At 47.3% G+C, this 25573-nt stretch overlaps 1 protein-coding gene across 2 annotated transcripts in view; it reads right to left on the bottom strand.

Moving 5' to 3' along the window:
• Positions 1–25573, bottom strand: part of ANKHD1 (ankyrin repeat and KH domain containing 1) — a 411439-nt gene that overhangs the window by 106149 nt on the left and 279717 nt on the right. For both annotated transcript variants that reach the window (XM_063928239.1, XM_063928240.1), the window contains exons 23-24: positions 24952–25047; positions 8116–8232 (exon numbers count right to left, since the gene is read on the bottom strand). In XM_063928239.1, the coding sequence (XP_063784309.1) occupies positions 8116–8232; positions 24952–25047 (213 nt within the window). The remainder of the gene's footprint in view (positions 1–8115; positions 8233–24951; positions 25048–25573) is intronic.

Below are 25573 nucleotides of genomic sequence, written 5' to 3'. Positions count from 1 at the left end.
CAACTTGGAATCCTCCAAGTCCCTAGTAGCCGCAGGCACCACAATAGGCTGGTTCAAGTGAAAAGCTGAAACCACCTTAGGGAGAAATTGAGGACGAGTCCTCAATTCTGCCCTGTCCGTATGAAAAATTAGGTAAGGGCTTTTATAGGATAAAGCCGCCAATTCTGAGACACGCCTTGCTGAAGCCAGGGCTAACAGCATTACCACTTTCCATGTGAGATATTTTAAGTCCACAGTGGTGAGTGGTTCAAACCAATGTGATTTTAGGAATCCCAAAACTACATTGAGATCCCAAGGTGCCACTGGAGGCACAAAAGGAGGCTGTATATGCAGTACTCCCTTGACAAACGTCTGAACTTCAGGAACAGAAGCCAGTTCTTTTTGGAAGAATATTGACAGGGCCGAAATTTGAACCTTAATGGACCCTAATTTGAGGCCCATAGACAGTCCTGTTTGCAGGAAATGCAGGAAACGACCCAGTTGAAATTCCTCTGTAGGGGCCTTCCTGGCCTCGCACCACGCAACATATTTACGCCAAATACGGTGATAATGTTGTACGGTTACATCCTTCCTGGCTTTGATCAGGGTAGGGATGACTTCATCCGGAATGCCTTTTTCCTTCAGGATCCGGCGTTCAACCGCCATGCCGTCAAACGCAGCCGCGGTAAGTCTTGGAACAGACATGGTCCCTGCTGGAGCAGGTCCTTTCTTAAAGGTAGAGGCCACGGGTCTTCCGTGAGCATCTCTTGAATTTCCGGGTACCAAGTCCTTCTTGGCCAATCCGGAGCCACGAGTATAGTCTTTACTCCTCTCCTTCTTATGATTCTCAGTACTTTTGGTATGAGAGGAAGAGGAGGGAACACATACACTGACTGGTACACCCACGGTGTTACCAGAGCGTCCACAGCTATTGCCTGAGGGTCCCTTGACCTGGCGCAATATCTGTCCAGTTTTTTGTTGAGGCGGGACGCCATCATGTCCACCTTTGGTTTTTCCCAACGGTTCACAATCATGTGGAAGACTTCTGGGTGAAGTCCCCACTCCCCCGGGTGAAGATCGTGTCTGCTGAGGAAGTCTGCTTCCCAGTTGTCCACTCCCGGAATGAACACTGCTGACAGTGCTATCACATGATTCTCCGCCCAGCGAAGAATCCTTGCCACTTCCATCATTGCCCTCCTGCTTCTTGTGCCGCCCTGTCTGTTTACGTGGGCGACTGCCGTGATGTTGTCCGACTGGATCAACACCGGCTGACCCTGAAGCAGAGGTCTTGCCTGACTTAGGGCATTGTAAATGGCCCTTAGTTCCAGGATATTTATGTGAAGTGACGTTTCCATGCTTGACCACAAGCCTTGGAAATTTCTTCCCTGTGTGACTGCTCCCCAGCCTCTCAGGCTGGCATCCGTGGTCACCAGGACCCAATCCTGAATGCCGAATCTGCGGCCCTCTAGGAGATGAGCACTCTGTAACCACCACAGGAGAGACACACTTGTCCTTGGAGACAGGGTTATCCGCTGATGCATTTGAAGATGTGATCCGGACCATTTGTCCAGCAGATCCCACTGAAAAGTTCTTGCGTGGAATCTGCCGAATGGAATCGCTTCGTAAGAAGCCACCATCTTTCCCAGGACCCTTGTGCATTGGTGTACTGACACTTGGCCTGGTCTTAGGAGGTTCCTGACTAGGTCGGATAACTCCTTGGCTTTCTCCTCCGGGAGAAACACCTTTTTCTGTACTGTGTCCAGAATCATCCCTAGGAACAGCAGACGTGTCGTCGGAATCCGCTGCGATTTTGGAATATTTAGAATCCATCCGTGCTGTCGTAGTACTACTTGAGATAGTGCTACTCCGACCTCTAACTGTTCTCTGGACCTTGCCCTTATCAGGAGATCGTCCAAGTAAGGGATAATTAAGACGCCTTTTCTTCGAAGAAGAATCATCATTTCGGCCATTACCTTGGTAAAGACCCGGGGTGCCGTGGACAATCCAAACGGCAGCGTCTGAAATTGATAGTGACAGTTCTGTACCACAAACCTGAGGTACCCTTGGTGAGAAGGGCAAATTGCGACATGGAGGTAAGCATCCTTGATGTCCAGAGACACCATATAGTCCCCTTCTTCCAGGTTCGCTATCACTGCTCTGAGTGACTCCATCTTGAACTTGAACCTTTTTATGTAAGTGTTCAAGGATTTCAGATTTAAAATGGGTCTCACCGAGCCGTCCGGCTTCGGTACCACAAACAGCGTGGAATAATACCCCTTTCCCTGTTGTAGGAGGGGTACCTTGATTATCACCTGCTGGGAATACAGCTTGTGAATGGCTTCCAATACCGCCTCCCTGTCAGGGGGAGACGTTGGTAAAGCAGACTTCAGGAACCGGCGAGGGGGAGACGTCTCGAATTCCAATTTGTACCCCTGAGATACTACCTGCAGGATCCAGGGGTCCACTTGCGAGTGAGCCCACTGCGCGCTGAAATTCTTGAGACGGGCCCCCACCGTGCCTGAGTCCGCTTGTAAGGCCCCAGCGTCATGCTGAGGACTTGGCAGAAGCGGGGGAGGGCTTCTGTTCGTGGGAAGAGGCTGTCTGCTGCAGTCTTTTTCCCCTTCCTCTGCCCCGGGGCAGATATGAGTGGCCTTTTGCCCGCTTGCCCTTATGGGGACGAAAGGACTGAGCCTGAAAAGACGGTATCTTTTTCTGCTGCGAGGTGACTTGGGGTAAAAAGGTGGATTTTCCAGCCGTTGCCGTGGCCACCAGGTCCGATAGACCGACCCCAAATAACTCCTCCCCTTTATACGGCAATACTTCCATATGCCGTTTGGAATCCGCATCACCTGACCACTGTCGTGTCCATAATCCTCTTCTGGCAGAAATGGACATCGCACTTACTCTTGATGCCAGAGTGCAAATATCCCTCTGTGCATCTCGCATATATAGAAATGCATCCTTTAAATGCTCTATAGTCAATAATATATTGTCCCTGTCTAGGGTATCAATATTTTCAGTCAGGGAATCCGACCAAGCCACCCCAGCACTGCACATCCAGGCTGAGGCGATTGCTGGTCGCAGTATAATACCAGTATGTGTGTATATACTTTTAAGGATATTTTCCAGCTTTCTATCAGCTGGTTCCTTGAGGGCGGCCGTATCTGGGGACGGTAACGCCACTTGTTTTGATAAGCGTGTGAGCGCCTTATCTACGCTAGGGGGTGTTTCCCAACGCGCCCTAACCTCGGGCGGGAAAGGGTATAATGCCAATAACTTTTTAGAAATTAGCAGTTTTTTATCGGGGGAAACCCACGCTTCATCACACACCTCATTTAATTCATCTGATTCGGGAAAAACTACGGGTAGTTTTTTCACACCCCACATAATACCCTTTTTTTGTGGTACTTGTAGTATCAGAAATGTTCAAAACCTCCTTCATTGCCGTGATCATGTAACGTGTGGCCCTACTGGAAAATACGTTTGTTTCCTCACCGTCGACACTGGAGTCAGTGTCCGTGTCTGGGTCTGTGTCGACCACCAGAGGTAACGGGCGCTTTAGAGCCCCTGACGGTGTTTGAGACGCCTGTACAGGTATTAACTGATTTGCCGGCTGTCTCATGTCGTCAACAGTCTTTTGTAAAGTGCTGACACTATCACGTAATTCTTTCCATAAGACCATCCAGTCAGGTGTCGACTCCCTAGGGGGTGACATCACTAACACAGGCAATTGCTCCGCCTCCACATCATTTTCCTCCTCATACATGTCGACACAACGTACCGACACACAGCACACACACAGGGAATGCTCTGATAGAGGACAGGACCCCACTAGCCCTTTGGGGAGACAGAGGGAGAGTTTGCCAGCACACACCAGAGCGCTATATATATATATACAGGGATAACCTTATATAAGTGTTTTTCCCTAATATAGCTGCTGTATATATTTATATGCCAAATTAGTGCCCCCCCTCTCTTGTTTTACCCTGTTTCTGTAGTGCAGGACTGCAGGGGAGAGTCAGGGAGCCTTCCTCCAACGGAGCTGTGAGGAAAAAATGGCGCCAGTGTGCTGAGGAGATAGGCTCCGCCCCTTTTTCGGCGGCCTTTCTCCCGCTTTTTTATGTAAAAATTGGCAGGGGTTAAATACATCCATATAGCCCAGGAGCTATATGTCATGTATTTTTTGCCAAAAAAGGTGTTTTTATTGCGTCTCAGGGCAGCGCCCTGCACCCTCAGTGACCGGAGTGTGAAGTGTGCTGAGAGCAATGGCGCACAGCTGCAGTGCTGTGCGCTACCTTTTAGAAGACAGGACGTCTTCTGCCGCCGATTTTCCGGACCTCTTCCGTCTTCTGGCTCTGTAAGGGGGACGGCGGCGCGGCTCTGGGACCCATCCATGGCTGGGCCTGTGATCGTCCCTCTGGAGCTAATGTCCAGTAGCCTAAGAAGCCCAATCCACTCGGCACGCAGGTGAGTTCGCTTCTTCTCCCCTTAGTCCCTCGGTGCAGTGAGCCTGTTGCCAGCAGGTCTCACTGAAAATAAAAAACCTACTTTAAACTTTTACACTAAGCAGCTCAGGAGAGCCCCTTAGCCTGCACCCGTCTCGTTCGGGCACAAAAATCTAACTGAGGCTTGGAGGAGGGTCATAGGGGGAGGAGCCAGTGCACACCAGGTAGTCCTAAAGCTTTTTACTTTTGTGCCCAGTCTCCTGCGGAGCCGCTATTCCCCATGGTCCTTTCGGAGTCCCCAGCATCCACTAGGACGTTAGAGAAATAAAGGATAATAATAATAACAACACTCTTTCCAGGGTCGGTGGACCATGGAGGACTCACTCCTTTCGATAAACCTTCTGGAATTGTGGGCAGTGTTCAATACTTTGTCTCCCGCCCTGCCTCTGATGTAGAACAGGCCTGTTCAAGTACGGTCAGACCACGCCATCACGGTGGCGTACATAAACCATCAGGGCAACACTCTAAGCCGCATGGCAATGATGGAAGTGTCGAAAATCCTTAGTTGGGCGGAATGCCTTCTGCCGGCAGTGTTAATTCTGGGAGTCCTCAACTGGGAAGGTGAGTTCCTCAGTCTTCAGGACGTGCACACCAGAAGGTGGAGTCTTCATAAGCAAGTATTTCAACTTCTAGTGAACAAGTGCGGCCTACCAGATGTAGACCTGATTGCGATGCGACACTATCACAAAGTTCCGGTCTTCGGATCAATAACCAGGGATCCTCAAGCAGAGTTCGTGGACGCTGTAGCAATTCCATGGAACTTTCGGCTACCCTGCGTGTTCCCTCCAGTGTCACTCCTGCCCAGGGTACTACGGAAGTTCAAACAAGAAGGAATACTACTTATAGTCGCTCCAGCATGGCCCAGACGGCATTGGTTCTCAGACCTGCAGGGTCTATTGATAGAGCGTCCTCTTCTCCTCCCTCAATGCTCAGACCTCCTCGTTCAGGGCCCTTGTGTTTATCCAGACCTGGCCAGACTGACGGTGTGGCTCTTAAAGCTTTACTCCTGAGGGCCAAAGGATTCTCCGAGGCGGTCTTCCAAACTATGCTGAAGGCCCGCAATTCGGCATCTGCGCGGATTTATTATAATGTCTAGAATTCTTACTTCACCTGGTGTGCTGCTAAGAATTACGATGCTTACAAATTCAGTTTTTGCAACAAGGCCTGGATTTAGGACATCGTCTGGCTTCCCTCAAGGTTCACATATCTGCCTTGTCGGTGTGGTTTCAGAGAAAAATTGCGTCTATACCAGACGTTCATACATTCACTCAGGGCGTACTGCGGATTCAACCTCCCTATATCCCTCCTGTGGCTACATGGGATTTGTCTGTTGCCATGAATGCCCTGCAAGAGTCTACATTTGAACCTCTTGAGTCAGTGGACCTTAAATGGCTCACAGCCAAGGTCCTGTTTCTGCTGGCTATTGCCTCTGCTAGACAGACTTCGGCGCTTTGTCCTGTCGTTCACCCTTTTTGATATTTCATTGTGACCGAGCAGTTCTTAGAACTTGCCCTGGTTATTTTCCTAAGGTGGTGTCATCTTTTCACCTTAATCAAGAAATTGTGGTTCCAGCCTTCATCTCTTCCGAATTGTCCTGCAAAGAACGGTCTTCGGATGTGTTACAGGCTCTCCGTATATATGTGGAGAGGACTGCCTCTAACAGGAGGTCAGATACCCTTTTTGTATGGTTTGGTTTCGACAAACGTGGCTGGCCTGCGAATAAGCAAATCTTGGCCAGATGGATTAGAATGGTTATTGCACAAGCTTATGCGCAGGCTAGACTCCCAGCTTCTGCTGCTATTAAAGCCCATTCTACTCGGTCTGTTGGACCCTCTTGGCGGCCCGTCCGCAGAACAATTGAGCAAGGTGGCTACATGGTCCTCAGTGAACACGTTTATTAGGTTCTATGCCTTTGATACTTTTGCCTCCCAGAATGCTTCCTTTGGACACTTGAGGAACTGCTTTAGGACATCCCCAGTGTATTCCCTGTGGAACACAGTGTACCCCGGTGCAGAAAAGGAGATTTATGGTAGACTTACCATGGTTAAAGCTCTTTCTGCAAGGTACACTGGGATCCACAGGGCGCCCACCCTGACGCACTTCGCTTCTTTGTGTTTGTATGGCATTAACCGCTAGTCCCGTCTCCTGTCGTGAGAACGTGGTTCTATGTGACTAACATCTGCCTTCTCTTTTACCCGATTCTGCATTGGGCTGGTTAACAAAACTGAGTTCACAGTGCCTGGAGGCGGGGTTATAGAGGAGGCCCCGCAATGCATTCTGGGACAGTCTAAAGCAGAGGTTCTCAAACTCGGTCCTCAGGGGCCCACACAGTGCATGTTTTGCAGGTAACCCAGCAGGTGCACAGGTGTATTAATTACTCACTGACACATTTTAAAAGGTCCACAGGTGGAGCTAATTATTTCACTTGCGATTCTGTGAAGAGACCTGCAAAACATGCACTGTGTGGGACCCCGAGGACAGAGTTTGAGAACCTCTGGTCTAAAGCTTTAGCCTGTTGGTGCCTCTGGATCAAGATCCATCTCTACACCCCGATGTATTCTCTGTGGAACCCAGTGTACCTCGCAGAAAGAGATTTAACAGTGGTAAGTCTACCATAAATTCCCTTTTCAAAGTCCACTTTTGTCCATTTTACTACACAAAACAATTCTCCTGTTCTAATACGGGAAAGCAATTCTTAGTATGGGCCCCGAATCAAACACAACACCAATGTTCACATACTGTAGCTGACCGATTATTTGTAACTGCACATGCATGAACAGTTCTAAAATGGTATGCATTAAATAGTGTGTAAGCACAAAGGTGAAGTTGCAATCGGGTCAGCCAGAATCAGAAATGTGGCAGCAAAGTAATAGGTGTTCCTGGGCAGTGACCAATAGTGCAAGCATGTGCATTTGTTATAGGGGTGTTACAGGAGTGTAAATGCAAGTGGCAGCATTGCCAGACACACGGTCACAAGCATAGGAGGCCATGGTCAACAGTAGAAATTGCAACTGCCATAGGTGTGAACGATGGTACTGTAGAAAAATGCACCAATCAGTATTACAGCGTGCACAGACATTAGTGGGCAATTAGTGGGCATCTCAGTCCTTGCACATTCTCGCAAACGGCTGTACACAATGGAAATTTGTAGAGTTTTTGCATAAAGTTGCAGATGGGCGACTGCCAATATCTGCTACTGTGTGCCCAGTTTTCAACCAGTAAGTAACAATTTCGTATCATCCAATCGTCCTGATTTTTTAATATTAAAAAGGGGCAATTGTGATATGCCCAGGTATGCAGTCTCACGTGTACTGGCCATGACATGGGGGAAACAGGGTGGACTGATTGTAAAGCTGGAAAGACCGTGCGTGTGCTTTTGCCTGACACTAGTTTTTTTTCTGTATGCTTGACAGTTTTGTTACAATCGGATATTATTCTGTGTACTGTACCCCTACCGACTCGGTTGCTAACATTACTGCGCAAATATTGTGGCTACCAGTAAAATAAAAACTCCAAATTTGCACAAAACAATCTTTGCACTCAATGTATTTTTCACTGTCTTGTAAAATATACAGAAGAATATCAGCATTAAACAAATGGGGTATAAAAATACAATTTAAGCACACTGTACCTTTTCAAGGTCAAGTTCTTTAAGCAGGATACTTGCATTCTTGTTTGCTTCTGCAGCCTGCTGGTCCTTTGCCTTCACAATTGTTTCCATACACTGATGGCATTTCTTCAAAAGATCCTGTAATTAAGAATACTTTTATAAGCAAACAAAAAGCCATTTACGGACCACTAGCAAATATGCAACATAATACACTGCTTTTAATTACTATTATGAATAATAAACAAAGAAATAGTATACATTCACAATGTCACAACAGACTGACTGGACATGTCGACATCCACAATGGTGACACTGACACAAAAACGACTTTAGGAATGTTAAGACTCAATGTCGACAACAGATTTTTGCCAATTTTAGGGTTAGCGTCAGGCTGGGCATTCATTAACATCTTGATGGGATATAGCGTGACCAACATGTCAAGTCGACATGTCCATGTCGGCATGGTGAATGTTGCCTGCTGCAGGGCCAATGGAAGACACTGCTAGCGACCTAGCACTATGCAAATGAAGGACGGAACAGGTCATTCCGCACTCCTGATGTGTACGGCCAATGCCCGCTGGTCCAGGCCGAAAGGAATTCAGCAGTACCATCAGGACGTTGGGCCGTCACTACAGGTGTGTACCCAGCTTAAGGGTCAGAGGGAGGGATAGGGAAACCCCCCCACTGGAAGCACTGCTAGATCCAGAGGAAGCCCTCATCATCTGACTGCCAGACCCTACTAGAGCCACCGTACAAGGAAAGTCACCACTAGACCACAGACACGTTTTGTCAGACATTTCATCAGTGTGAATATGATGAATGTCGTCGGCATGGTCAATGTCAACATTGTGAGCATGCTGACATACTGAATTTCAATAAGATGAATGTAAACAAAATACACCGCACAGGTATTGTACATATTAAACTCTCAGGCTAAAGATAAGAATACTTTCCACCGCAGTATAAAAGAAAGTCTTAATTAGCAAATTTGTGAACATATGCTATATTTCAACCAGAAAATAAAGTAAATAGAAATGCAAATGTGAGACAAACTTGGAGACTTATCATCCAGTATTTCTGATCTCCTGGGAAGAGATCAGGCAGCTGCTAACTGAGGCAGCCAGCATGAATGGGATATTGCAAACATGGACACATTTACCTTAAGAAATAAGATGTAAAATGCAAAGCAAGGAGTTCAGCGTTACAAACCTAGACTAGCTGCCAAAGGCTATTTGCAGTAAGCAAGATACAGTGTAAGACTATGAGGGTTGGTAATGTGTTGCCGGCGCCTGGGATCACGGCGGTCAGCATACTGACTGCAGGTTCCCAGCAGCAGAAGGCCAGCACGGTGTATAAGCATAACAGAGCCCCTTGCGGGCTTCATACGCTCGCCTCGCAGTGGGCTTGGTGGCTCGATGTGCTCGCCACAGGTTCTATGCCCACTCTATGGGTGTCGTGGACGACCACAAGTGGGAATAGACCCTGTGTGTCGGCATTTCGTTGGGCAGCATTGTAATCAGTCGGGTTTCCGAGGTCAGCATGGTGACCGCCGGTCACATGACAGCATTCTGACTATGATATGCGCCATCTAATGAAAAAGCATAAAGCCTTGGGAACACTTATAAACTGTGATGCAAAGCACCAAGATGAACAAACTGCCTTTCTGTATGGTGAGACCTATGAGTGGAATGATAGCTGGGACCCTATGGTTTCTAAAACCAGAAAATAATCAGCAATGCCAGTGCATAGTTATTTAGACCAAGGGTGGGTAGTGCATACAAAAAGATAGTAAATCAACAACCGGTCAACTACCAGTCCCGGAGACTTCTGCACATAACCCAAACCTTTTGTCCCTTCTGTTTTTGGGATTCTTTTCCTCTACAATCTGTCATTCTCCAGCATTGTATTCCTGCGTCCTAGCATCCTTTCTTATCAGAACATATTACTGCTCAGGCTTTTGTTTCCCACCTGAACACCTTCATATCTAGTGCAAGAATATAATCCTCTAAATTGTATTTCATTTCAGTCATATCCCAATACTTGTCCATCATATACTGCCTTGTGGTTATTTATTTTTACAACCTTAAGTAACTGCATATCATTTATAACCATCCATCTTTTCCTCTCCATTTTAATGGTACAATTTTGCTATTTACCATATCTGCCTCAATATGCACAACCAACTGTCAAACTTCTGTCTCCATTACTGTTCTGTGCTGTTCTACACTGTTTGTAACAATCTCATCTTGTTGCCACTAGTAACACACTGTTTGGCATCAATCTTCTCTGCCTTCACAGCACAAGTAACGACCTATCTGCATAATGTTTATAATCATCTCATTTTTGTCTCCATTATCTTACTACTTGCCAATAATTATATCTGTTTATAAACATACTGTGTTTTCAATTACACACTGTTTAACAACATTCATATCTGTTTATAAGCATCTTTCATTTCTGCCTCCATTAAAGTATTGTATGTCAGTAAATGTAGCTGCCTAGGCACAAATAGTGATCCATTTGCATACTTCTAATCATCTCCGGTATCTCCAATATTATGTAAACCATATCTGCCTTTCTATGCACAAGTAATACCCCACCAGTCACTTGTCACATTTTTGTACCTTAAATTATACCAACTGTATGATAGATTATTCATCACTGTCAAGTTCTTGTTTAGATTTTTCTCCTCTTACTGTACTAACTATAAAGTGCTAATTTTCTACATAGCTCTCGCCTTTAATTTCAAAAAGTTTCTGGATGCATATTGCAAACATAGAGCAGACACAATCTGACTGTCTGGTTGTCAACTGTAATCTCGGACTAAAGTTCCTGTGAGCTGTCAAGGCACAGAACTGTATATACGCAGCATTACACACCAAAGAAGTCCGCATGTTCACTTCCTTCCTGAACCCATTATGAACCTCAAAAGAGGCCACTGGAGAGCTATGATCTTCTACAACTACAAGAGTGGTCTGCAACTGCAGGAAGGTTTTGACAGACTGTGAGCTGCTTTTGGGTAGGAAGCACAGTCACGAACCACTGTGTTTGAGTGGTTTGCAGAATTTTGGTGCAAGAGACGGCCCTTGGAATACTAGAAGCACTGCAGCCGAATAGTGTCTGCTATCACCAAGGACAACGTTGCCGTCATGCAGGCCATAGCAGAGGTGACCACCAGGGTAACCGTGGCCCTATTAGAGAAACAGATAGGCATCTCATTGGGATCCATCCGCTTTATACTCCACAAAAAACTTTGCCTGAGCAAGGTTTCTGCATGCTGGGTGCCCCATAAACTGACTCAAGAGCAGAAGGAGACTCTGGTTACTTGGTGCCGCGACATGCTGTCCCGATTTGATGGCAGTCGCTTAAAGTCTGCCTAGGAGATTATCAGTGGTGAATAAACCTGTATCTACAGTTTCGATACGGAGACCAGTCGGCCCAGTGGACCCCAATTGGAGGTGTGCTGCCACAGAAGATCCATTGCCAGCGCAGTGTGGCTAAGCAGAAGGTGGCTGTTACTGTGGCCAAGACTGGTCATTTAGCTACTGTCCCACTTGTGCAGCAGCACACAGTCACTGGGGACTGGTACACCAACCAATGCCTAACGCAAGTGCTGGAAGCAATTTCCAAGCGCCGTCCAAGAACCTGCACTTGTGGTGCCCTTCTCCATCATGACAATGCACAAGTCCAGAAATGTGGTGGATTTTTGGGCCGATGAACGCATGCAGGACCTTGGTCAACTGCCGTACAATCCCGACTTGCTTCTTGCGACTTCGTGTTCCCACAAATCAAGCGCAAGATGCATGGTCACCAGAAGCTGCAGTGGAGACCTTAATACAAAACGTAGAAGACATAATCGCTTCAGACTGGTCCAGCTGCTTCACCAAGTGGCTTGAGCGCATTCAACTTTGTATAGACTACTCTGACAAATGTAATGTTCACTATGTTTATTTGCAAATATAATACTTATTTTTTGCACACCCCTTGTACATTAGCCAGAAAAGCTAACCCTAAACGTCATGTGTATGCAATACTTCTATAACCTCCCTGTACACCACAGGGCAGGAGACGCCCGGCGTAACTGAAATGCTCAGAGAGGAGTAGTGCACTGCATCTTTTTTTAAATTGTATGTCTTTGATGGATCTCAGCCCCATCGAAAAGCCACTCACAGTGTAAGACAGACCATAGGCTGCCAATTAATAGCAAAGGAATTAGTACAATGTCACATATAAAACTCAGTGTGAGGATAATTTGCAGCCGCACACATCAGAGCCCTTTCTACACAGATTCAGACTGCGTATCACACAAATGTCACACAAATTGATCAGTGTAAGATAGGAATATAGTTTAAGCACTCCCAGTAATGCAAATAAGGTGCACAATTTGAGTGTGAAAGACACTCAAGTGCAGCCGAATCAGATGGGTTCTGCTGAGCTGAGAGGGGATGTCTGGCACAACTGGAAACTGGGAAAAAGGACACATCTGTAGCTATGCATATTTTCTCACTACTATTGATATTTACAACTACCACCCTCAGCCTTTATAATTGCTTTCAGATCACTTCTTGAAGGTACTAAATACGGCACATCAGCAAGCTACAGTGTGCCTCTGAGGAATTTTATCCACAGTTTAACGCTTTCACTGCTGGGAGTCTAACAATATGCTTGAAATGATCCGACAAATTGCTTCAATGTTACATATATTAGCAGAACAGGTATTACAGACTTATGCCCTTATTTATCAATGAGTGATAAATTGCACCACCCAATCAGCTCCTAACTTCCATGTCACAGGCTGGGTTTGAAAAATGACAGGAGTGGATTGGCTGGTGCAATTTATCACTCAGAGTGAAACTTATCACTCACTGATAAAAAAAATAATAAGATTTTACTTACCGGTAAATCTATTTCTCGTAGTCCGTAGAGGATGCTGGGGACTCCGTAAGGACCATGGGGAGAGACGGGCTCCGCAGGAGACATGGGCACTTTAAGAAAGAATTTAGTTCCTGGTGTGCACTGGCTCCTCCCTCTCTGCCCCTCCTCCAGACCTCAGTTAGAGAACTGTGCCCAGAGGAGATGGACAGTACGAGGAAAGGATTTTTGTTAATCCAAGGGCAAGAATCATACCAGCCACACCAATCACACCGTATAACTTGTGATAACAATCCAGTAAACAGTATGACAATATCATAGCATCAGTTCACGCCTGATGCAACAATAACGTAACCCTTATTGAAGCAATAACTATATACAAGTATTGCAGAAGAAGTCCGCACTTGGGACGGGCGCCCAGCATCCTCTACGGACTATGAGAAATAGATTTACCGGTAAGTAAAATCTTATTTTCTCTAACGTCCTAGAGGATGCTGGGGACTCCGTAAGGACCATGGGGATTATACCAAAGCTCCCAAACGGGCGGGAGAGTACGGATGACTCTGCAGCACCAATTGAGCAAACATGAGGTCCTCCTCAGCCAGGGTATCAAACTTATAGAATTTTGCAAAGGTGTTTGTACCCGACCAAGTAGCAGCTCGACACAGCTGTAGTGCCGAGACCCCTCGGGCAGCCACCCAAGAAGAGCCCACTTTCCTAGTGGAATGGGCCTTGACAGATTTTGGTAACGGCAAACCAGCCGTAGAATGCGCTTGCTGAATCGTGTTACAGATCCAGCGAGCAAGAGTCTGCTTTGAAGCAGGGCCGCCAAGCTTGTTGGCTGCATACAGAACAAACAGTGCTTCTGTTTTTCGGACTCTAGCCGTCCTGGCTACATAAATTTTCAAAGCCCTGACCACATCAAGGGACTCGGAATCCTCTAAGTCCCGTGTAGCCACAGGCACCACAATAGGTTGGTTCATATGAAAGGATGAAACCACTTTTGGCAGGAACTGAGGACGTGTCCGCAATTCCGCTCTATCCATATGGAAAACCAGATAGGGGCTTTTATGTGATAAAGCCGCTAATTCCGACACTCGCCAAGCCGAAGCTAGGGCTAATAACATGACCACCTTCCAAGTGAGATATTTCAACTCCACCGTTTTCAGTGGTTCATACCAGTGTGACTTTAGGAAGTATAAGACCACATTAAGGTCCCAAGGCGCCACCGGGGGCAAATGGAGGCTGAATATGCAGTACTCCCTTAACAAAAGTCTGAACTTCTGGGAGAGAAGCCAATTCTTTTTGAAAGAAAATGGATAGGGACGAAATCTGGACCTTAATGGAGCCTAATTTAAGGCCTAAATCCACTCCAGTTTGTAGGAAGTGAAGGAAACGGCCCAGATGGAATTCTTCTGAAGGAGTATCCCTGGCCTCACACCAAGAAACATATCTTGCCATATACGGTGATAATGTTTTGCTGTTACTTCCTTCCTAGCCTTTATCAGCGTAGGGATAACCCCAACCGGAATACCTTTTTCCGCTAGGATCCGGAGTTCAACCGCCATGCCGTCAAACGCAGCCGCGGTAAGTCTTGGAACAGACAGGGTCCCTGTTGCAACAGGTCCTGCCTTAGAGGAAGAGGCCACGGATCTTCCGTGAGCATTTCCTGCAGATCTGGATACCAGGTCCGTCGTGGCCAATCTGGAACAACGAGGATAGTTCTCACTCCTTTTCTTCTTACTATTCTCAACACCTTGGGTATGAGAGGAAGAGGAGGAAATACATAGACGGACCGGAACACCCACGGTGTCACAAGGGCGTCTACCGCTACTGCCTGAGGGTCTCTGGACCTGGCGCAATACCTCTGTAGCTTTTTGTTGAGGCGGGACGCCATCATGTCTATCTGTGGCAGTTCCCACCGACTCACAATCTGTGCGAAGACTTCTGGATGAAGTCCCCACTCTCCCGGGTGTAGGTCGTGTCTGCTGAGGAAGTCTGCTTCCCAGTTGTCCACTCCCGGAATGAACACTGCGGACAGTGCGCTTACATGATTAAGAATCCTGGTAGCTTCCGCCATTGCCGCTCTGCTCCTTGTGCCGCCTTGGCGGTTTACATGAGCCACTGCGGTGATGTTGTCTGACTGGATCAGAACTGGTTGGTCGCGAAGTAAGGCCTCCGCTTGACGTAGGGCGTTGTATATGGCCCTTAGTTCCGGGATGTTGATGTGCAGACAAGTCTCTTGACGTGACCAAAGACCCTGGAAATCTCTTCCCTGTGTGTCTGCTCCCCAACCTCTGCGGCCCTCGAGAAGGTGAGCACTCTGCAGCCACCACAGGAGCGACAACCTGGCCCTGGGGGACAGGGTGATCAACCGATGCATCTATAGATGTGATCTGGACCACTTGTCCAACAGATCCCATTGGAAAGTCCTTGCATGGAACCTGCCAAAGGGAATGCTATGAGGCCACCATCTTTCCCAGGACTCGAGTGCAATGATGCACGGACACCTGTCTTGATTTCAAAAGATTCCTGACCAGAGTCATAAGTTCCTGGACTTTTTCTATCGGAAGATAAACCCTTTTCTGGGTCGTGTCCAGAATCATGCCCAAGAAAGGCAGACGAGTCGTAGGAACCAACTGCGACTTTGGGATATTGAGAATCCAGCTGTGTTGTTGTAACACTTTCAGTGAAAGAGATACGCTGTTCAGCAACTGCTCTCTTGATCTCGCTTTTATGAGGAGATCGTCCAAGTACGGGATAATTGTGACACCCTGCTTGCGCAGGAGCACCATCATTTCCGCCATTACCTTGGTGAAAATCCTCGGAGCCGTTGAGAGACCAAACGGCAACGTCTGAAATTGGTAATGACAGTCCTGTACCGCAAATCTTAGGTACGCCTGATGAGGTGGATAAATGGGGACATGAAGGTACGCATCCTTTATGTCCAGTGACACCATAAAATCCCCCCCTTCCAGGCTGGCGATGACCGCTCTTAGCGATTTCATCTTGAACTTGAACCTCTTCAAGTATAGGTTCGGAGATTTTAAATTCAATATGGGTCTGACCGAACCGTCCGGTTTCGGAACCACAAACATGGTCGAATAATAACCCCTTCCCTGTTGAAGGAGGGGAACCTTGACCACCACCTGCTGAAGATACAATTTTTGTATTGCATTTAACACTATCTCCCTCTCTAGGGGGGAAGACGGTAAGGCCGATTTGAAAAACCGGCGAGGAGGCACCTCTTCGAATTCCAGCTTGTAACCCTGAGACACAATTTCTATTGCCCAGGGATCCACCTGGGAGTGAACCCACATGTGGCTGAAATTCCGAAGACGCGCCCCCACTGGCCCCGACTCCGCCAGTAGAGCCCCAGCGTCATGCGGTGGATTTTGTAGAGGCCGGGGAGGACTTCTGTTTCTGGGAACTAGCTGTATTGTGCAGCTTCTTTCCTCTGCCCCTCCCTCTGGCAAGAAAGGACGCACCTCGGACTTTCTTGTTTCTTTGTGAACGAAAGGACTGCATTTGATAATGCGGTGCTCTCTTAGGCTGTGAGGGAACATAAGGCAAAAAATTTGACTTTCCAGCCGTAGCTGTGGAGACCAGGTCCGAGAGACCTTCACCGAACAATTCCTCACCCCTGTAAGGTAAAACCTCCATATGTCGTTTAGAGTCGCCATCACCTGTCCATTGCAGAGTCCACAGGACCCTTCTGGCAGAAATCGACATAGCGTTTATTCTAGAACCCAGCAGACTAATGTCTCTTTGAGCATCTCTCATATAAAGGACAGCGTCTTTAATATGCCCCAGGGTCAATAAAACAGTATCCCTATCTAGGGTATCAAACTCCTCTGATAAGGTATCAGTCCATGCCGCTACTGCACTACAGACCCAGGCCGACGCGATTGCCGGTCTGAGCAAGATACCTGAATGTGTATAAATGGACTTCAGGGTACCCTCCTGTTTGCGATCAGCAGCATCCTTGAGGGTAGCCGTATCCTGGGACGGCAGGGCTACCTTTTTGGATAAGCGTGTTAAAGCTTTGTCCACCCTAGGGGAGGATTCCCATCGTAACCTGTCCGTTGGCGGGAAAGGATACGCCATAAGAATCCGTTTGGAAATCTGCAGTTTTTTATCTGGAGATTCCCAAGCTTTCTTTTTCATCCACTAGGGGTCACTGGAGTACTCTTGGGATATGGACGGGCTTCCGTAGGAACAGCACTGAATATTTAAATTTAGTAACACTCCACCCCTCCATATCCCCGAGCACATCTCAGTGTTTTTTCTGTGCTGAACGTGGCAACACCTGAATAACTGAAGTCACGGTTTTTTGAAGAAACTTTTATTTTTTATTTTTCTTTTTATTTTTTCTACTATTTGGACACATCCCTTTCCCCCTTCCAAAAGGCAGGGTCAGGGATAGTGCAGCTGCTGATAGCAGCACGGGCGTGTCGGGCCTCTCTGAAAGAGCTCCCTCACAGCCCACACATCCTCCTGCACAGGCTGGCCGGCGCTTGTTTAAGAAGCCCCGTCGGAGCCTCCGCACGTCTGCAGGAGTAAGGTATGTGAAACGGGGCGGTCAGCTCCCGCTGCCGCCCCGACGTGATGACGCCGCTGATCTCCCCTCTCAGGCGCCGCACGTTCGGCCACAGACCTCCGTGCAGGCACCGCGGCTCTCCCCTCTCAGGCGCCCGCACGTTCGGCCACAGACCTCCGTGCGGGCACCTCTGATCGACTCTCACAGGCCGCCGGCCGCCGCAGCGCTAGCTTGATTAGCTGACGCTATTATACAGGAGCCCACCGCTGGGAACACGAGGCACATAGCGCTCTACGATACCCGCTGGGGGCCCACACGCTGCGCTGCCGCTGTACTAAGTTAAAAGAGCAGGCAGCCATTACAGGGGGGACAAATAATAATGAAGCAGAGAAATACTGCAGCAGCAGATAAGAGGCTGCAGGGATTGTTACAGTATAATCAGTGAATGTAACCAGCACTAGGATTATATGTATAAGTTAGCAGGGCAGCCATTTTTAACCATGCTTCCTGTGTCTTCCTGCTGTGATTCCAGAACGTTCCTGTCCTACATCTCTACTCCACCGGAGGCGCAGGGGTGTTAGTGGGAATTTGGGATCACATTTCATAGTACTGGCCACGTGTACTGCACTGGGCCAGATATATATACAGAGACACCTTATTGCTATTTTACTGAGTCGTGCAGGTGTCTGTTTTTTGTGTATTGTATTGTCTGTCGCCATAATGAGGTGGAGTCAGATAACGAGGATGTTAACAGTTCCGGCATTGATGATCTCATCAGAGCGGTACGGCAGTCTCTAAGGTTTCCTGAAGCTGAGCAGCCTCTCACCAATGATCAGGTCGTATTTACTAAACGACGGAAGACGCCAGTAAGTTTTCCTGTGTCGGATTCTCTAAATCAGATGTTAGTAGAAACACGACAGAATCCAGATAAACGGTTTTCTATACCTCGCAGATTTAAGTCTAGTTATCCGTTTCCAGACTCGGTAACGTGTACATGGGAGAATCCACCAATAGTTGATTCTTCAGTGTCAAAGCTTACCAAGAAATTAACCATACCAGTGCCAGCAGCTACTACGCTTAAAGATCCTTCAGATCGCAAGATAGAAACTATGCTAAAAACCATGTATGTAGCAGCAGGTGTGATGCTAAGACCTGGATTGGTTGGCATTTGGGTAACTAAGGCGCTCATAATATGGCTTACAGAACTCAAATCTGCTTTACAGGACGAAAACCTGATAGTTCTGGTAAATCAAATGATTGAGGCTGTAGAGTATCTCTGTACAGCGTCTACTGACGTCTGTCAGCTCACTTCTCGTATTTCATCTTCGCTAGTTACGGCACGAAGAGCACTCTACCTGCGTACTTATCAAGCGGAGGCAGAGGTCAAACGAAGTATAGAGGCGTTGCCTTACGATGGCAAGAAGTTGTTTGGTCCAGAATTGGACGCATGGATTAAGGAGGCTACGGGAGGTAAGTCTGTTTTCTTACCATTGCCTCCACCTGCGCCAAGAAGAAGGTACGCTGGACCTTCGTTCAAATCCTTTAGACCTCAGCCCTTTCGAGGACGTGGCAGAGGATCAGCCACGCCTGCTAGACGTGGTCGAGGACGTGGTTTCCATCAAACCAACACAACTCGCCAAGACGCTAAGGTTACCGACAAGCCAGTGGCATGACAGGTTACCAGCCCATCTCGGTTCTCCAATTGTGGGAGCACGCCTTCAGACGTTCCATGGGGCGTGGTTCCACACATCCGCGGAGGGCTGGATTCGCAATTTAGTGTTAAAAGGTTACAAAATAGAGTTCGACTGTCTGCCGCCTCTGCGGTTTTTCAAGACAGGATTGCCTCTGTCGGACGACAAGAGGAGAGTTTTGCAAATTGCCATTCAGTCCTTACTGGATTCGGCAGTGTTGATTCCGGTCCCTGTACACCAACAGGGTCAGGGTTATTATTCAAGCCTGTTTGTGGTCCCGAAGCCGGATGGCTCAGTCAGACCAATATTGAACTTAAAGGGCCTCAATCAGTACGTAACTTACTACAGATTCAAAATGGAGTCTCTACGTTCGGTGATTGCGGGGTTAGAGACCAAGGAGTTTATGATTGCCTTAGACCTCAAGGATGCGTACTTACACATTCCAATTTGGCAGCCTCATCAGAAATTCTTACGGTTTGCAATACGCCAGAACCATTACCAGTTTCAGGCTCTGCCGTTTGGCCTGTCATCAGCGCCTCGGGTATTCACCAAAGTAATGTCTGTGATGATAGCTCACCTCAGATCCCTGGGAGTGACAATAGTTCCGTATTTAGACGATCTGCTCATCAAAGCTCCGTCTCAACAGATACTTACCCAACATGCGCTGCTAACATACAATGTACTGGTTCACCACGGTTGGATTGTAAATTTCAAGAAATCACATCTAATTCCGTCTCAACGCCTTCAGTTCCTAGGTATGATTCTCGATACGGTCAATGAAAGGATTTACCTACCACAACAGAAAGTACAAATGCTACGCCATCTAGTACAATTAGTGCTCAAGCCACGCACAGTGTCGGTACACTTGTGCATTCGCCTGTTAGGCACAATGGTGGCAGCTTTCGAGGCGCTTCAGTTCGGAAGATTTCACTCTCGTCCATTTCAGCTGAACGTGCTTGCCCAGTGGTCGGGCTCGCATCTGCAGATTCACCACAGGGTGAGGTTGTCACCAATAGCAAGAGTATCTCTGCTATGGTGGCTCAAGGAACACAATTTAACCGCAGGAAGACGGTTCGGAGTTTGCAATTGGATAATTCTAACTACGGACGCCAGTCTCAGAGGTTGGGGAGCGGTAATTCAAAATTGTCAGCTCCAGGGTCTCTGGGCGGATCACGAGAAATTGCTGTCTATAAATGTTCTAGAACTCCGCGCAATTTTCAATGCGCTACGACAAGCAGTGCACATGATTCGCTCTCAGCCTGTCCAAGTGCAGTCGGACAATGCGACAGCGGTCGCATACATCAACAAACAAGGAGGAACGAGAAGCCGCATGGCAATGCGGGAAGTAGCTCGAATCCTCAATTGGGCGGAATGCCACCAGGTGATATTGTCGGCCGTGTTCATTCCGGGAGTGGACAACTGGGAAGCGGATTATCTCAGTCGTCGGGATTTTCACCCAGGCGAATGGTCATTAAATCCAGAAGTGTTTCACATGTTGGTTCAGCGATGGGGTTATCCTCAGGTGGACCTGATGGCATCTCGACACAATCATCAAACGCCCCAGTATGTGTCCAGAACAAGAGATCCAAAGGCAGTCGCGGTGGATGCTCTCACTGTCGCGTGGTCGTACAGTCTTGTGTATCTGTTTCCACCGTTTCCGCTGCTCCCTCTGGTGCTAAAACGGATCAAAAGAGAGTCGCTCACAGTCATACTAGTGGCGCCTCATTGGCCTCGGAGAGCTTGGTTCTCGGATCTTCGAGGATTACTCGCAGACGATCCGTGGCCGCTCCCAATACGTCCAGACCTGTTACAACAGGGTCCGTTTCTTTACCCCGATTTAGCGCGGCTGCGTTTGACGGGGTGGCTGTTGAGACCGCCCTCTTAAGAAGAGAGGGCATTCCAGATTCAGTTATACCAACCATGTTACGAGCTAGGAAGCCGGTTACGGCAGCTCATTATTACAGAATATGGCGTGCATATATAGGTTGGTGTGAAGCTCGGCAATTTCCGACATCAGCTTTCAAAGTATGCCGCCTGTTGTTGTTTCTACAAACAGGGTTAGATGGAGGATTGCGTTTATCTACACTAAAGGTGCAGGTATCTGCTTTGTCAATTTACTTTCAAAGACGATTGGCTCTATTGCTGTCTATACGCACTTTTCTCCAAGGTGTACTCAGGGTACAGCCTCCATTCATTCCACCTACAGCGCCATGGGACTTGAATCTGGTTTTGGAGTTCTTACAGTCTTCATATTTTGAACCCTTACAACAAGTGGATATAAAGTTTCTCACTTGGAAAACAATTTTTCTCTTAGCCTTAGCTTCGGCAAGGCGTGTTTCGGATTTGGGTGCCTTGTCATGCAAGCCACCGTATTTGGTGTTTCATGATGACAGAGCGGAACTTCGGACGAATCCCGCCTTCTTACCAAAGGTAGTGTCATCTTTTCACATCAATCAACCAATAGTAGTTCCTGTGTTGACAGCACATTCTGGAACTCTGGATGTGGTTCGCGCATTACGCGTTTATGTATCCCGAACGTCTTCAGTTCGTAAGACGGATACGTTATTTGTTCTTTATGATGCTGCCAAGATTGGTTGGCCAGCATCTAAACAAACTTTATCCAGATGGATAAAACTGACCATACGTCAGGCTTACCTTCATGCTAGGTTACAACCGCCTACGTCAGTAACCGCTCATTCCACACGTTCTGTGGGAACTTCATGGGCAGCTGGTCGTGGGGCTTCTGCGACGCAGCTTTGCCGGGCGGCTACATGGTCTTCAGTGCACACGTTTGTGCGCTTTTACAAGTTTGATACTTTTGCGGCATCAGCATCTAGCTTTGGCCGCCTAGTGTTACAAGTGCCAAACAGCTCTCCCGCCCACGGGGGAAGCTTTGGTACGTCCCAAGAGTACTCCAGTGACCCCTAGTGGATGAAAAAGAAAATAGGATTTTGGTACTTACCAGGTAAATCCTTTTCTTTGAATCCATAGGGGGCACTGGACGCCCACCCAGAGCAGTTTTACCTACTTGTGGTTAGTTCTGAGGATCTTATGGTAACACACTTTCACCGACTGGTTCAAGTTACAAGTGCTGGTTAGGGTGTCAACTGTTTAGTTGTCAGTAACGTTATGTGTTAACTTCGTTATTGTCAGTTATGTTATATGTAATACTCCATTGTCAACCTCTCTTAATTCCTGTTCGGCTCAGTAAAAAACACTGAGATGTGCTCGGGGATATGGAGGGGTGGAGTGTTACTAAATTTAAATATTCAGTGCTGTTCCTACGGAAGCCCGTCCATATCCCAAGAGTACTCCAGTGCCCCCTATGGATTCAAAGAAAAGGATTTACCTGGTAAGTACCAAAATCCTATTTTTTCACATAACTCATTCAGTTTTCTTTCCCTTATACATATAAACCCTTGTGTCAGGAACATGGGTTTCCTCTGTGATGTGCAAAACTTCCTTAATTGCTATAATCATATATCGGAGTGATTTAGCCAACTTTGGCTGTAACTTTGCATCATCGTAATCGACACTGGAGTCAGAATCCATGTCGGTATCTGTGTCAACAATTTGGGATAGTGGGCGCTTATGAGACCCCGACGGTCCCTGCGACATAGGATCAGGCAAGGGTTGAGACCCTGCCTCTCCCAATGCATCAGCTTTGTCTAATCTTTTATGCAAGGAATTTACATTATCATTTAAACCCTTCCACATATCCATCCAATCAGGTGTCGGCGCCGTCGGCGGAGACACCACATTAATTTGCTCCCGCTCCTCTCCCACATAGCCTTCCACATCAGACATGTCGACACAAGCGTACCGACACACCACACACACAGGGAATGTCCTTTCTGAAGACAGTTCCCCCACGAGGCCCTTTGGAGAGACAGAGACAGAGAGAGAGAGAGAGAGAGAGAGAGAGAGAGAGAGAGAGAGAGAGAGAGAGAGAGAGAGAGAGAGAGAGAGAGTATGCCAGCACACACCCCAGCGCTATACAACCCAGGAATAACACAGTAACTTAATGTTAACCCAGTAGCTGCTGTTTATATACTTTTTTGCGCCTAATTATGTGCCCCCCCTCTCTTTTCAACCCTCTTCTACAGTGTATCAGCAGGGGAGAGCCTGGGGAGCTTCCTCTCAGCGTGCTGTGGAGTAAAAATGGCGCTGGTGAGTACTGAGGGAGAAGCCCCGCCCCCTCGGCGGCGGGCTTCTGTCCCGCTTAAATTTTATTTCTTTGGCAGGGGCTCCTACATATATACAGTGCCCAGCTGTATATATGTGTTCATTTGCCAGAATGAGGTCCCAAATGCTGCCCAGGGCGCCCCCCTTCCTGCGCCCTGCACCCTAACAGTGACCGGAGTATGTGTAGGTGTGTGGAGCAATGGAGCACAGCTGCAGTGCTGTGCGTTAACTCCAGTGAAGATCACGAAGTCTTCTGCCGCCTGTGAAGTCTTCTTGCTTCTCATACTCACCCAGCTTCAGTCTTCCGACTCTGCGAGGGGGACGGCGGCGCGGCTCTGGGACGGACGGCGAGGGTGAGATCCTGCGTACCGATCCCTCTGGAGCTAATGGTGTCCAGTAGCCTAAGAAGCAGGACCTAGCTTCAGATAGTAGGGCTGCTTCTCTCCCCTCAGTCCCACGACGCAGGGAGTCTGTTGCCAGCAGAGCTCCCTGAAAATAAAAAACCTAACAAAAAAACTTTCTATCAGCAAACTCAGGAGAGCTCACTGAAAAGCACCCAGCTCCTCTGGGCACAGAATCAAACTGAGGTCTGGAGGAAGGGCAGAGAGGGAGGAGCCAGAGCACACCAGGAACTAAATTCTTTCTTAAAGTGCCCATGTCTCCTGCGGAGCCAGTCTCTCCCGATGGTCCTTACGGAGTCCCCAGCATCCTCTAGGACGTTAGAGAAAAGGCTTTAAAATCCATTCAAGACTCTACTCAATCCTCAGACCACCATTTATTCTGAAAAGTTACCGTCTTGTGAAAATTAAAACTAGTATCCACATATCTGGATTTCACACTATGGCTCCTGCAATGTTTAATCCAAACTAAATAATTTTTTTTAAAGTTTAAAGTAAACCACAGCTATTTCAAGTTGAGAAGCAAATGTGAGAGGCAGTGAAACAGTAACCATCCACCTAGAAAATAATTTAGGGAAAAAGACTACACGCTTAAAATGGAAAGGCAGTTATTAGGACAAATATTCATTCTATATGCATCTCCCCACTCCCATATAACATTCAGGTACACGAATCTAAGATGTGTACCCAGCGCGATATCACCAGTTACGGGACCGGCATCGGCAATTGCATACACACTTGCAAATGCCGGCAGGGACAAGCCACTGCTATGCTGCATTCAGTGGTATAGCCCACGCTGTCGTCCGTCTGGCCTGTATACAGGAGCGTGCATAGTCCGCGACATAGTGCATACACTGTAGACAATGTTGTGAACGATGTGTCAGAATCGGGCACATCGTCCACAATATCATCTAGTGTGTACCCAACTTAAAGCTAGAGCTGAATCATTCTCATCTGCACTGCAACAATGTATTAGGGCCATCCCCTACCTTTCCAAAGAGCGCTGAGGAAGTGACTGTGAGGCAATGACTAAGCATTAAAATACTAGTCCTTGTAAGCATTACAGACACTGGCTCAAATACACGTCCTGTGGCCTCTCTAAAGCAACCATATGCTAAACGTCATTTTCCAACCATTTCTGCTTCTCAGTATCAAAGTATCATACACTCACCTTATCAGTTATGGTGGCAATGTATCGCATGCACTCAATATCTGATGGAAACTGGTTTACTTCCTTCACCAAAAACTGGACGACTTTAAGGTGACCCTAGTATAAATACAAATAAATAATTCCATAAACAAAAGACAGTGTATGACTTAATTTGCAATTAACAGCACTGTATGACATTGCAAATATTAATAGCTATGTATAATGGAAATGAATGCACACTTAAATACCATACGTGTCTTTCTACACAGCTAGTACCGTTGCAGGAAGGAGAAAATGTGCTATGGGCACTCTTACATTGTACACTATCAGTACTGTGACACCAGGTATTTCCAACCTAGATCCTCAAGGCACACTAACAGTCCAGGTTTTAGTGATATCTGTGCTTGAGCACAGGTTACTTAATTAGTATAACAGTTATTTTGATTTAACCATCTGCACTGAAGCTTGGCTATCCCTAAAACTTGCACTGTAAGTGTGGCTTGGGGACAGAGGGCTGGGAATGATTGTGTTACACTAACTGCAGTTTGCCACGTTTTATCTGCATCAGCGGTTGTATGGTTTTGTGGTCACTTGCAGAAATTAATAGTTCTGCCTTTTCATTTGATAGAGGGTTGAATATTAT

This window comes from Pseudophryne corroboree, chromosome 6 (genome assembly GCF_028390025.1).
Source record: "Pseudophryne corroboree isolate aPseCor3 chromosome 6, aPseCor3.hap2, whole genome shotgun sequence".
NCBI classification, from domain to species: Eukaryota; Metazoa; Chordata; class Amphibia; order Anura; family Myobatrachidae; genus Pseudophryne; species Pseudophryne corroboree.
Note: the sequence above shows the minus strand (reverse complement) of the source record. Positions and strands in the feature narration are given on the sequence as shown.